The 13953-nt window shown below is 40.3% G+C and overlaps 1 protein-coding gene across 1 annotated transcript; it reads left to right on the top strand.

The window, feature by feature from the left end:
- The first annotated feature begins 55 nt into the window (after positions 1–55).
- LOC113010115 (homeobox protein Mohawk-like) lies at positions 56–12911 on the top strand. The gene is made up of 6 exons (XM_026148991.2): positions 56–4029; positions 4275–4434; positions 4551–4704; positions 4856–5194; positions 12214–12247; positions 12477–12911. Exons 1-6 carry the CDS (start codon positions 3806–3808, stop codon positions 12814–12816), a joined length of 1251 nt encoding a protein of 416 aa, XP_026004776.2. The 5' UTR covers positions 56–3805; the 3' UTR covers positions 12817–12911.
- The last annotated feature ends 1042 nt before the right edge of the window (positions 12912–13953 follow it).

Here is a 13953-nt window from a genome sequence, read left to right on the forward strand (position 1 = left end):
TTTCCATATTGTCTTTTGTGCGCATCCAGTTAGGCAGAATCCATTTCTCCACTTCTCTCCATCTCTCTCTCCCTCCATCTGTCTCTGCTCCTGCTTTTCTGTTGGCATTTGGGTGAAAACATTTCAGTTTGCAGAAGAAGAACAAGAAGAAGGGGGAAAAAAGGAAACTCTCCAGAGCTTGTGGCTGAGTGTAATGCCTCCCTGCCAAGTCGCAAACATCAGCATGTAATTATTCTGACAGCTGCTGCACTTCAATTAACTGTAATGTACACCAGAGAAATATTATTAGTAGCAGTCAGGGAGGCTTTTTTTTGCCAGCTACATGCTATATGGAGCAGGGACACAAACACGATAATAATCATAAACTTTTGCTGAAGCAAGATGAAAAACCGTTTTATGATTGCGAACAGCAGAATGCTGCAAATACTGCAAAGACCCAAAGGTGCAGAAGGTCCAATAACTAATTGTTAAGTGCTCTATTCTGAAAATCACCTTTGTTATAGAACATTAACCACAACGAGGTGTCTTTTACCCGAAAACATATTGAGACAATTAAAAACAATTGGCAGAAACTCACCATTAGTGACACTCCATTAACAAATACTCATATTTGAGCATCACAGCTGGTCGTCGGGTACAAATTTTACTCCTCTCACTCACACATGGCGGGTAATCCAATGTTTTTATGACTACATTTCTCTACAGCCGTGGTGTTTCCTTCCTCTTTTTTGGATGGTGTGCTCAATTGGGTGTGAAGGAGTGTTAATGGCTCTATCATGTCGTGTTTGCGAGGAAGAGAGAGCAGTGTGATGTGGGGAGACGGTAATGGCTTTCAAGGGACGTAGGCCTTCGTAGACGTACGGAGAGAAGTTATGACAACATATAAAATTGTACTTTAAAAACACAGTGAAGCTAGACGTAGTCGATCGGGCTGCAGCAGCAAAGGGAGCATCATCGAGTCTCAAATATTTATTTGTCTTTGGAAAGCTTATTGTAAGAGTCAAACATAACTGAGTGGACGCAGACAGCATAGATGCATCCACTGGTATGTCTGCATTTCTTTCTTTCTTATTTTCTATTTTAAATGCAGACTCTCAAGACAACACTTGACACTCTTGCCAGGTCTGAAGCCCAACCTGAGCCAAAGCCTGGCAGTGTAATTTCATCACACCGCTGAGAATCTGCAGGCACCCTCTGAGATCATAATGATGCCATTAAAGACACCAGAGTGCTCCAATGAAAACCTGCCGTTTTATGTTCAGAGTAGCTCCCACTTCAAACATTACACAGAAGTATGATGTCAATTGGTCTCGGATAATTTGGCTCAGTCGTGTAGCTGTCTATCTGAAGAATGTAACAATAAATACAACCAATGTTAAACAACATCTAGTTTGTTAGCAGGAAACGTTCATTACTTTTAAACAACCGACACAGTAAAGCACATGGTAAAAGTATATGGGAGATACTTACACAAACCTAAAGCAGGAAGGGAAAGGTTTTTAGTTTATTGCAGAATACTGTAGGTTTAGAGAGTCTTTGGCTGACTCATTTGTGCTGACATTAACCCAAAACAACTTTGCAACACAAAAATCTCAAAAAGACAATTTTGCAACCAATCAAATTCGAATTTTCACCTTAACTTTTTTGCTCTGTTTTGGGTCCAACCACTCCAGAGGCAAATGGCTAGCTCCTTAGGCGCTAAATGCTACACTGCGTTCATGAGCTAGTCACCAAGTTTGTCAGTTCGCTCAAGCATCAACAGACATGCTAACGCTTTGTCTTCATGGCCTTGGGGGGTCCTTAGGGACTAGTAAAGCGCTATACAAATACAGGCCATTTACCATTTTACCATTCATCAGAGCATAACATCATTAGCGTTGAAGAAATAATAATTGAAGAAATAGACTAAGTTTTATGCTAGCACTACCTATTTATCTTGGCGCTACAGTTTTTTGATTTTGGTTAGCACCATGTCTGAATGTACCGGGGAAATGCATCCTCTTCAGAAACTTAATTTGTCAGTTTATTGTTAATTGCTAACTAATTAGAGTACTTTGAGCTGCTTCATTTCCACTAACTGCAGGCTGTAAACTAAAACAATTAGCTAAAAAATGCTGAAATGCTAAAATAGGACACAGCGCCAGCAGCATGCAACAGAATCTACAACATTTGACAGCACTATCAATAATTGTCTGTTTGAACCAAACGGATTAGAAATAATAATAATAAAAAGAATGCTTGGCGATCTGTTTCTCTGCTTCACACTTTACTGGGTGTTTGTCCCTTTGGATAGGCCTGGAGTTTGTGAACCTGCACGACACATACACAGACACAAGTGCCAAAGTATCCAAACAAAGCGAGATATATATCCTTCCACTTGGATTTTTTTACAGGTCTCCTGGCTGCCAAATGTAGGCGTGTTCCCAGCTAATATCAACAGTTGAGCCGGTGAACATATCACAGAGGGACAGGAGTAAATGGTGTGAGATAGCATGTAGCCTTTTCCGACTGCTGCCGAGGAATGTGAGCAAGGAATTTACAGCACCTAACGGGGACGCTTCTGGTACATGTGTTTTTCAGCTTTGAAAGCACTGAAACTCAACCTCCCCCGCTGATAGTCCTGAATTATGAATGTGGATGGGACTTTTTAGAGTGCTTTAATACACCGAACAAGTGCTACTTGGATTTTAGCCACAATTTCCAAAGTTTAAACTGCAGCCAGGATGACCAAAACCCCATTTTATCACAAATGTTTGCTTAAAGATTATTAAGTTATGATTGTGCATGGCAAAGTCATCAGTGTATATCCAAACACTCTTACATAAGAGTGTTTAGAGGAAAAACATACGTGAATTACAGCTTAAGCCGAGCCATCCAGTCTTCAAATACTGGGCTCAGAGCCCACATGTTGTCATTTAGTTACACTAATGATGATGTTAGAGTTCCTTCAGACTGAGTTTCCATAATTATTTACAGTCCCGGTTGCTCAAAAATGGGAACCCACACTAACAAATATGCGCATTATCTTTGGATTAACCCTACTCACAGTGCAAAGGGATGCAATGCAGTCCTGACACTCAAATAAATACGTAGACTTTAAAAACTTTAAACCCCAGACGCAATACAAACTCATAATTACACACACACAGTTTAATGTCATTTTCTTGTGTTTGTGTGGCCTCTGTGGATTGGCCAATTTGTACTGAAATCCATCTGAAAACAGCAGGATTTGCTGCCTATCACAGGGCACAGCTCCGTGGTTTTGCTGGTTATAAGTAACCGTGTAATTACACGCATAAATTTCCAGAATCTCTTGGTAAAACATGTACTATTATTTGCTGACACGGTTTTTGGTAAAACCGCAAGGTCCACATGAATCATGTGCCTCATGTAGAAAATATGAGGGCATGTTGAACTGCTTAGCACAGACTGCAGTCACACCAAGCAAAAATCTCACTTGTAAATCTAATGACCGCATTTGCTGATATTCTTTTCATGTGCAATCTCGCTCAAACCGTCGGGTGCTACCGCTGCTCTGCAAGCTTTGCCTCACAGACCCCTCCACAGAAGCGATTGGACGGTGGGGGGAGCCAATAGGCGGCGGAGCAGCAGGTTATTTGAACTCTCCTCGCACAACATCATCTGACTTTTCAAACATTATTCTCCTCTTCTGTCTGTCAACGTCTGTTCCCGAGAGCACCGAAAGAAAAGCAAGGGACACTTTTATGTTTAACCTATTCCTTTTTACACCAAGTCTACCAAGAATGGGAATCTACTGCCTTTCTTTACATCTGGGAGTTTACTGATGCACCTGTTGATTGAGGAAGACTCGGCGTGTTTAAGAATGAACAAAGTTGCTGTGATGAAGTCTGAGCTTCACTTGGACGACGGCAGGAGAGCAGAGGAGAGGAACAGACTGAACTGTGCAGACGTACCTCAGACAAGTTTAGCAGAAGGACAGAGCGCGGACCTGCTGCGATGCCAAGAGTCCGCAGAACACAACTCTGCCATGAAGTACAGAAGATATGGGTATTTTATCACTTTTTTGCTTTTTTTTATGGCAGAAAAACACATTAAACCTATAAAGAATCTAAAATAATGCTGCGATCTCAGATCTTGTACTTCTTTGGATATCTACGCTTTGATTAAATTAATTGCATGACATAATTTAGTCAAATTTGACAGTGAAGTAGATCGAAAGTATTGCTACAGTGCTACAATCAGGTTACAGGTAAGCATGCTGGACAATGTTTGTTGACCTCTTACTCCTTCAGGTCCCGTCTGACTGGCGTAAAAGTTCGTCACAAAAGACAGGTGTTGCAGGACATGGCCCGGCCCCTGAAACACTGGTTATACAAACACCGGGACAACCCCTACCCGACTAAGACCGAGAAGGTCCTACTCGCTTTGGGCTCGCACATGACACTAGTACAGGTGAGACGAGCTCACGCAAGAAAGAAGAATGAAGCAAAAGTGATTTGAAAGATGTATTAGTGCTGATTTATGCGAGTCAGTGCTGTCCTAAAAAAAACACAGCGGCATCTGTGCAGGTTTCCAACTGGTTTGCAAACGCCCGACGAAGGCTGAAGAACACAGTGAGGCAGCCAGACCTGAGCTGGGCCCTGAGGATCAAACTATACAATAAATATATCCAGGGAAACGCGGAGAGGCTGAGCATGTGCAGTGATGACACTGACTCAGAGGGTAAGGACCTTCAGGGAATTAGTAGTTTCTAAGTCATCAGACTGGATGTACCCAGTCTCTCTTTTTTAATCATAGTTTGTAACATTTCATATTCACTGATATGAATCGATTTAGTGTGAAATCAGTGACAGCTTTGTTTCCTTTGCTGCAGATGAAGAATGTCCCTTACAGACTCCCATCAGCCAGTCAAACTTCAGCAGGTCATCATCCCACAAGAGCGTGCTGGAGAAACAAGGCAACATGCTCACCATGGCTGACTGCGCCAACAGTGATGACAGCACGTCCCCTCCTTCCAAGTACAAGAGCAGTTTACTGAATCGCTACCTGAACGACACCCTGCGGCACATGATGGTGGCGAAGGCCGATGGCGTTGCGCCAGCCTGCAAGAGAAGAAGCCACTCCGAGTCGTTCAGTTCAAACGAATGTGATGGAGATGTCGTCTCGCCTGCATCGTCCTATGAAACAGAGACCAACTTTGTCTACCATATGGGTGAGACCTGTTTCTTTTCTAACACAAATGCAATATCTGTATGTGTTAATACACGAATTTAGAAAGATGTGATGCAATATTAGCTTCATGCATCAATCAGCAATCAAAAACAACACAGTAGTCTAGAAATGGTAGGATCTCCCCCCATCCATAGAAATTACTAAAGCATCTTCCTTGTTTATTGTGGATTTATGCTGAATGTGAGGCAAACTGACAGTTTAACTACCCTGTTTCCCCTCTGTTCATTTTTAACACACCACAGTGTACAGTAAAGTAAGAACAGAACGAACAGAAACTTCCACATGGCTCCTCGGAGCGCCCTGATATTAATAAATCTCTGGCACTCCACTGAAAGTCAGAAGCTCTGTGAGATTCAATTATAAAGTTAGAGGGAAAGTGGGAGGGAGTTTGACACCTGGGTGCCCTTTCAGACCTATAGGGAGCACAGCAAACTGACAAGCCTCGAATCCGCTAAGGCGCAAGAGCCAAAGCCTCTACAAATATTACTAATAAAGTCTCATGCAGACGCTGAAATCCCTCATTTTAAAATTGGATGGAGCTCGCCCTGGCTGCTGCTGCACACCGCAAATATCATTTCCATATTCTAGAATGTGCCATTTGTTCCGCTTCAGCTTCTTGCCATGGTGGAAATGTCCAGTCCAGTCTCAAGGACAATTACAGAATGTCTGAGACTTTATTCTTCCCAGGGTGAGAAGTGGAAACCTTGGCCAAATGCAGAAATGGAGCAGTCTGTCAGGACTACACCGGAGAGGTCTCATAGAGCGACTGTCGGTGCTGCCACTCATCTGTGAGACAGCGCAGAGCAAGACCACTAATATCCATTTGGCTTCCCCCTTCGGTGTTTGAAGTTGTGGCTTCGCTCTCTCGACTGCTATGTGCTTTGGCAGTCTGGTTCTCCCAAGTGTTACTTTCTTACTCAAAGTCAATCTAAATTTACATTACATTATAAAAGTTGTGAAAAGATTTTTGAAACCAATTCTGCTCTTTAGCGCTTCTCTTTAGTTTGACTCTAAAATCAAAAAAGGTTCTGTTTTATTATGTTAAGAGTAGTTTCCTGGCAATCACCTTGTTCCAGTCTAAAGAAGTTATTTAATGGATAATTTTATTTTCTGTGAAAGCTAAATTAAATGTCATGGCTGACTTGAAAAACCTGGGGAGTAAATTACAGTCTAAGAAAGAAACATATGTAGATAAATAAACCACTGAACTTATATTCCACATGAAATATAATGCCTTGCCTTAACTGTTATCTATCTAGACAGTATAAAATAAGGTAGGATGCCAAAAGACATGCCGCTTCTTAATTGTTGTTTTAATCGATTAAAACAGCAAAAAATATATTTCGTTGTTTTTTTTAAGTCACAACATTAGCATTTTTGCCATTGCCACTTTGGTTTACTTTGGCAAAAGTTCAAATATTTAGGCTAGTTGTTATCAGCTAATGCTAGGAAGCTTAATTAGCTGCACTTATAAACTATTCAGTAAGTGTCACTCACCAAAACTGAAGCACAAACTTCTTGAATGGGATGTAAAATATAACAGGTCATATTATCTTTTAGATAAATCCATGTAAAGGAACCAACACCCATTTCAGTGACTTAAACCTAGCAAACAGCTCTCGTCACAATGGCCATACACCTAACTTTAGGTCTTACTGACACCTTGAACAGTGAGATATAAATGAAGATGGGATAGATCAGTGTTGCCAACTCCTTAGTAAGGAAAACTGCTATTAAGATCAGAATCAGAATCAGAATCAGAATACTTTATTGATCCCTGGGGGAAATTATTTTTTGTTACAGTGCTCCATTTTAAACCAACATTAAGACAAGACAGACAATACGCTAACTAAGAATAGTACAATATATACATATATATACATACATACATACATAAGTCACTTATAAATAAATAGTTGGAAAAGAAACATGTGTAGCTGTAGCAGCAAACAGTGTGTTAAGTGGATGCGTTGTACAGGGAGATGGCCACAGGCAGGAATGATTTCCTGTGTCGTTCAGTGGTGCTTTTCGGTAATCTCAGTCTCTCACTGAACGAGCTCCTGTGACTGACCAACATGTCATGGAGTGGGTGGGAGGTGTTATCCAACATTGTCTTTATCTTGGACAGCATCCGCCTCTCCGACACCACCTTGAGGGAGTCCAGCTCCATCCCCACAACATTGCTGGCCTTACGGATCAGTTTATTAAGTCTGTTGGCATCTGCGACCCTCAGCCTGCTCCCCCAGCATGCAACAGCATAGAGGATCGCACTGGCCACAACAGACTCATAGAAAATCCTCAGCATTTTCTGGCAGATGTTGAAGGACCTCAGTCGCCTCAAAAAATAGAGACGACTCTGGCCCTTCCTGTAAAGTGCTGTGGTGTTTTTAGCCCAGTCCAGTTTATTGTCAATGTGTACTCCAAGGTATTTATAGTCCTCCACAATGTCAACACTGACCCCCTGGATTGAAACAGGGGTCAAGTGTTTCCTGGTCTTCCTGAAGTCCACGATCAGTTCCTTGGTCTTTGCCACGTTGAGCTGCAGATGATTCTGCTCACACCACGTGACAAAGGAGTCGACCACAGCCCGGTACTCTGTCTCATCATCCCTGCTGATGCATCCAACCACCGCAGAGTCATCAGAAAACTTCTGAAGATGGCAGGTCTCTGTGCAGTGGCTGAAGTCTGTGGTGTAGAGGGTGAAGAGGAAGGGGGAGAGGACAGTCCCCTGTGGTGCCCCTGTGTTGCTAATCACCTTGTCAGACACACACTGTGGGAGACGTACATATTGTGGTCTTCCTGTCAGGTAATCAACAATCAGGTAATCAAGATAATTGGTCATGCTTATGTAATTGTAACCTACATTGTAGGAGGGAGAAATAACATTGTGGAAGAGACATAAAGTGAATAAAAAAAACACCCTAAATGCATTTAGAATATATTTAGATCTACAAATTAAATTTCTTTTAGCAATTATTGTTTATTTTAATGTCAGAATTCCAACCCTCCTCCTTTATCTGGGCTTGGGACCAGCAAAAGTGACCCGAAATAGGTACTCTGGCGCAGCGACTTTGTGTGTGTGTTTAAGTAGTTTTAAACCTTGTGATCCACAAAAAGTAACAGTAAAAGAAGAACTGACTGCGTTACAGTCAGGGCAGGAGCTCATGCACGATTCATTTGGAGTTTGGAAGCAAGGTGTGAACATCTCCTGCTCTGACAGCAGCTGGGGTTGACTGCTGCATAAGGACTATCCGCCGCCTGTGAGTGCTATAGCACGGGCGAGGTACCAACGGCAGCACCCGCTGATTGTTGAGAGTAAGAGCGATATGTGCCTTCACGTCAAAAAGTCATCATAAGTCTCCAATAACATCAGCAAAAGTCGCCAGATTTGTCACTAGATTTTTCGCTAAATATAGCAAAAAGGTCGCTAAGTTGGCAACACTCGGATAGATAAATGAAGACAAAATTAGCTATAGCAACCAAAATTGTTAGCTAGTGTCATGTGGCCATCGAAGGAATTGCGTCTTTTTGCACTTCCACATTTCGTCCTGTTTCAGCCCTGGTTGTTGCTACTTGGTAACAGATCAAACAATACTTTGTAGTGTTACAAACCTATACTAACTTCAGGTTAAAAGCAATGGTGAATTTTCAACATTGAAAGGAATTCTTGTCAAATGACACATGCAACAGTACTGGTTGCTTACAGAAATGAATGTTCTTCTATCTGGCAGTCCATCATCAGTGAGTCAGGGCTTCTCTAAGCCATCCTACACTTTATAACGTTGTACTCCTCTTTATCTTAAAGTATAGTATGCCAAAACATGGCATTCCTACATGGTGGAAAGACACAACTAAAGGAATGTTACATTAGCTTTGTTAGCTAAAAGAGAACAAATGTAAATTCTTTTTTAAAAATTTTTGACCAGTAATTATGGTTCAAATGCATTTTTCAGTCAATAAATCAACATTTTTTGTTTATAATTCAGTTATCTGTCTCTGCATGTAACTAGTTAATAGGCAGCACTATTTACAGAAAGAGTCCAAACAAGCTCAGTTATTTCGATCAACTTGAGCTTAGCTTAGCTGGTAGACATAGAATAATTCTTGAGGTCAACTCTATTTCCCAAAATGCTGAACCATTCCTGTAAGTGTGTAATATACTCACTTGAAATTATATTTCTTTTGGTGGTTCTTTGAGGTTTTCATGATGTCATCAAACACTACATGCAGCGCTGCTGAAATGTTTTTACAAACTTTTAATGTATCCCTGACGGTCATATTAAGGGTGTTTTCAGCTTTTGCAACTCCTCTGTGGAGGTGAAGTGGAAAGTTAAGCTGCCAGCTTCATGACAGGCGCTAACACCATTAACACATTTAACTCTGCCCAGGAGACGATTAAAACAGTCACTAAACTCAAAGTGATTTGCTAATAGGTGATGCCACTACACACTAACCTACGAGGACACCTAAAAGATATCGGTTTATTTCCCACAGGCAGTAAAAGTCTAGTAGCAGAGTCTATGTTTGCAATGTTAATATTGGCTGTATAGCAATTTCTGTACTATATAATTTGACACTCACAGCAAGTTCAGTATTTCCCTTAAAAAGCCTGGAGGGTCATAAACTAGACTAGAATGAGGTTTTATTGGATGCGGAGCAGTGAAATGCATAACTACCTGTTTTGTTTCTAGTGAAAGCATAGATGAAGGTTTTTGTTTCGTATATGCAGTATTGTGGATCTGAATTATACATCTGGGAAAAAATTCATAATCACTGACACTGGGACATGTGAGCGGTTTTCAACTTATATTGTGGGAGAGCGCCAAGGTTTTAATGATCTCATGTAGATATTAATTCATTGTTTGGTGATCTGTTAATCTTTTATTACTAAATAGTATTGAGGTTTTGCAAACTTGTGACCACTAACCGCATCATTTTAACATGTCCACCATTTTGGACATGTGGCAATGTAGGATCGGGTGAATAATAGTCACTAGCAGATTGTCGCGGTCTTCCGTAGTTTGTATAAAGCACACCGGCTTATCTGAAAATACTAACTAGCTACTCTCTGTGCAGCAGTGAAAAATGTAACACGGACCAGAAATGGAGCCTGTGCTGAGACGCAACTTTTATTTAGAAGGCAAACGCTTTACTTTTATAGTTTTCAAGCTTTGCTATCACTTGGCAAGTAGTTAGCAAATGTTTGTGGAAAATTTGGTATCATACACATTAATGGCCAAAGCCACATCTTTGTAACTAAAATTACCTAGTGCCAGCCAGCAACTTCCAACAACCAATCTCCAACCAGGCTGTTTATACAGAGTTTTCCCTCATGACCGGTGGCTGTATGTGGCTGTGGCACAACCAATATGACCAAAAACTCTCAAACAATGTATACATGACAACATGCCAGAAACTTGCATAAGCTAGACAATGTTAACGCAAAAGTTATGTTACTTTTTCATATTTAAAGAAATTCAAATTTTTTAGTAGGTTAGTAATACGTTTAGCATGGTTAGCTTAGCTTAGCATAGCCCAAACAGTAGGGAAAACAGCCTCTTTCCAAATGTAAAAATGTTGCTTTTCTGAACTTATTAATTATACCATCTGTTCAGTCATATCATCTACACACACAAAAAAAAAAAAACCAAATTATAAAAACATCAAATAGAGTTTTACAGGTTAGGCACCATATTGTTTTTAACGACATTGCTATGTAGCTACTACATGTTTCTAAACTTTGGCATTTATTGAAACAAATATAGTATATCCATCAAAAAGTGGATTTTGTTACCTCGAGACAGTTTTTACTGAGCTAAATTAACTCGCTTGCTTGCTTTAGTTTTATGGGCTATTTGCTATACAGACATTTGAGCGCCATCATTCTTGTCGTTGTACTCGGGAACAAAATGAAATAGTTTGTTTCTTTTTAATATGAAACCATCCCTTATATGGCCATAATTATGGATCCAACATGAAATGACATTGCATCACTGCGGGACAATGTAATAGCAGGGAGACGTCTCAGCAGCTTCATGTTACCCCTTGTAAAATTTTGTTGTAACTGATCTTTGCTGCAAATCTAAGACTCACCAGAGCTGAAACAATGTTTTTTCGGGGTAGTAAATACAACTGAAGTGCTAAACTATTTTACTGGCGAGGTTATAGGCCGAAGAACATTCAGTAGCAAAAGAAAAGCATAAGACAGCAAAATGATTTACTATCAACAAGTAGTTGCTTTTGGCCCTGGCCTATGTTTTTTCACAGTCAGAGATGGGAATGTTTCGGGCTGTTAGCATTGAAAGACTGTGTTTCACAGCAGACCTCTAATTTCCCTGTCTAGTCCTCTCTGAAGAAAAATCTGTTTTTGACCAGCTTCAATCTGCTCCAGTGAAAATAGGCAATATTCCAAAGCTGAAATGGAAAATATGTTTTACATATAATGCACACTTATTTGCTGACCACAAACAGAAACCATGTAGCGATATATTACTGAAAAGTTCGTTTTTTTTCTTCTCTTGCTCCTAAAAATGCCCAGATTGTTTCTATTTAGGGCACTGACAGAGCAACTCATCCTTCTTTCTTTAACAGGTTTAGATGATGGTCGTATTAATTTATGTGACCCATATGGCTGTTAAAAAAAACATGAAAACAGGGTGTCCACAAGATACAGTGTACATTTAAGATTTTTTTCTCCCTCTTGAACGCTCAACACTGAATAGCAGTTGAATAGTTGAGGACAGACAGACCAATACACTTTTCAGCATGTTAAAATCCATCCAGAGACACAAACATATAAGAATATACTGCCATTAAAACATACACAAGCACACACAAGCCCATGGGTATCCACAAAAAAACATGTATTTATCACTAATATATGATTCCAAAGCTTAATCCAAACATTCATTGTCCCATGACTAAACTGTCTGTAGTTTCACTGCTGTCGAGTCGAACTGATTCATGGCACGTTTTGAGTCTTTTTATTCTCTTTTACAGATACAAGCGACTACAATTCAACTAAATGTGACAGGTAAGTTTACTCATTCATTACTGAATACATACATTTTATAATCTCACTGAAATCAAACCACTAATCATCTGACTTTTATAAAGAGATGCTTTTTTGTTTTCTGTGGGGGGTTTTTGGCTCTGGATATCTGAAATTGGCGTTTAGATCATTTTTTAAAGGAAGGCGTGGGTGATTATAAATTATCTACAAATGATATGTGTATACTCTATATGTATGTATGTATTCACAGGGACCAGCAGCCACTCAGAGGCCAGCAGAGACAAGATGACCAAGGCTGGAGGGAGATCCACGCTGCTGTGGCTCTGACAAGCTTGGCCCAGGTGCAGAGCTGCACTGCAGACCAGAGCAGTGCTCCAGTGTCCAGCGCTGCTACAGGGCAGAGCTACACCCGAGGGCCTCTCTCTGTAGCAAAGACCACTATCACAGACGAGATGAGCAACACAGGATCTGCCTCAGGTCTACAGCAGAGCTGTGCCACCGGGCCCGCTCTCACCAACCGCATCATCCAGAAATCCTCTCATATCTCTGAGGTCCAGACTGTCAAAGTCTCACTGGCAAACAGTGTGTAGGCATTAAACATGTTGTTTCATACAGGAAAACCAGACGTCCACGTGCCTTGCGATATATACATATATATATATATATATATATATATATATATATATATATATATATATATATATATATATATATATGTATATATATATATATATATATACATACATACATATATATATATATATATATATATATATATATATATATATATATATATATATATATATATATATATATGTATATGTACAGCCTCTGAGATCTTTGTTTTGTAATGCTGATTAACTTTAATGTTTGTAACCATTTTTAACACTAACCTAATGCTGTTTATTAGTTGTTACTGTTTTTTGCTGTGTTCCTCATGCCCCCCTCTGTTGCAGTAAGTTATATTAACTTCCAAGAGACTGGATCATCATCCAATGCTAATGTTTGACAGCAGCTATTTCAATAAACCTAATGTGAAATCCTTTGAATAGTCGTGTGCTTAGAGTAATTTCTATGCACAGTTTTGTTTTGCTGAGCTGTATTTAGTCTTAGTTTTCACGTGTGCAGACGTACGTGGTGAAGTTTTACTGCATCATTACACAAAGTGGATTTTAAAAGGGTTGTACTGATGGAAGAAGAGTGTTATAGTGGCCCAGGAGACAGTTCCTGGAGGGAACATGGAGGGAAGGCTAGAAACAGACATGGGCCAAATCCTAGTTTCCTGTTACAAACTTGGAGCTGCCATGGTCAAAGGAGCTTGCAAAGAAAAGCGTCTGGACTTCTTTAAGTTGCTTGAAGACGTTTCACCTCTCATCCGAGAAGCTTCTTCAGTTCTAAGGTCAAATGGTGGAGAGTCCCAGATATAAACCTAGTGGGAGTATCCCCCCACAGAGGGACAAAAGGACCCCCTGATGATCCTCTAATCCCCTGAGCCAAGGTGTGAAACTGGGTGTGGGTCCCAATCAGCCAGAGTTTCGGGTGAGTTCATTGTGAAACCTGGCCCCACCTTATCATGCGAATAAGCAAGATAATAAGCAACTTAAAGAAGTCCAGATGCTTTTCTTTGCAAGCTCCTTTGACTACGATGACCTGGATGACTGAGAACCTTCACAGACATATTGGAGCTGCCATATTAATACTTTTTTAAAAACAATGGTTCCATTGTC

The sequence above is a fragment of the Astatotilapia calliptera genome, chromosome 18 (genome assembly GCF_964374335.1).
Source record: "Astatotilapia calliptera chromosome 18, fAstCal68.1, whole genome shotgun sequence".
Classification (NCBI taxonomy): domain Eukaryota; kingdom Metazoa; phylum Chordata; class Actinopteri; order Cichliformes; family Cichlidae; genus Astatotilapia; species Astatotilapia calliptera.

What these genes read in the sequence shown, in the direction of transcription:
- LOC113010115 (XM_026148991.2), top strand. Translation starts at nt 3,806, where the DNA reads ATGCACCTGTTGATTGAGGAAGACTCGGCGTGTTTAAGAATGAACAAA. An exon ending in ATGAAGTACAGAAGATATGG is followed by an intron (nt 4,030 to 4,274) that starts GTATTTTATCAC and finishes TTACTCCTTCAG; the next exon opens with GTCCCGTCTGACTGGCGTAA. An exon ending in CGCACATGACACTAGTACAG is followed by an intron (nt 4,435 to 4,550) that starts GTGAGACGAGCT and finishes GCATCTGTGCAG; the next exon opens with GTTTCCAACTGGTTTGCAAA.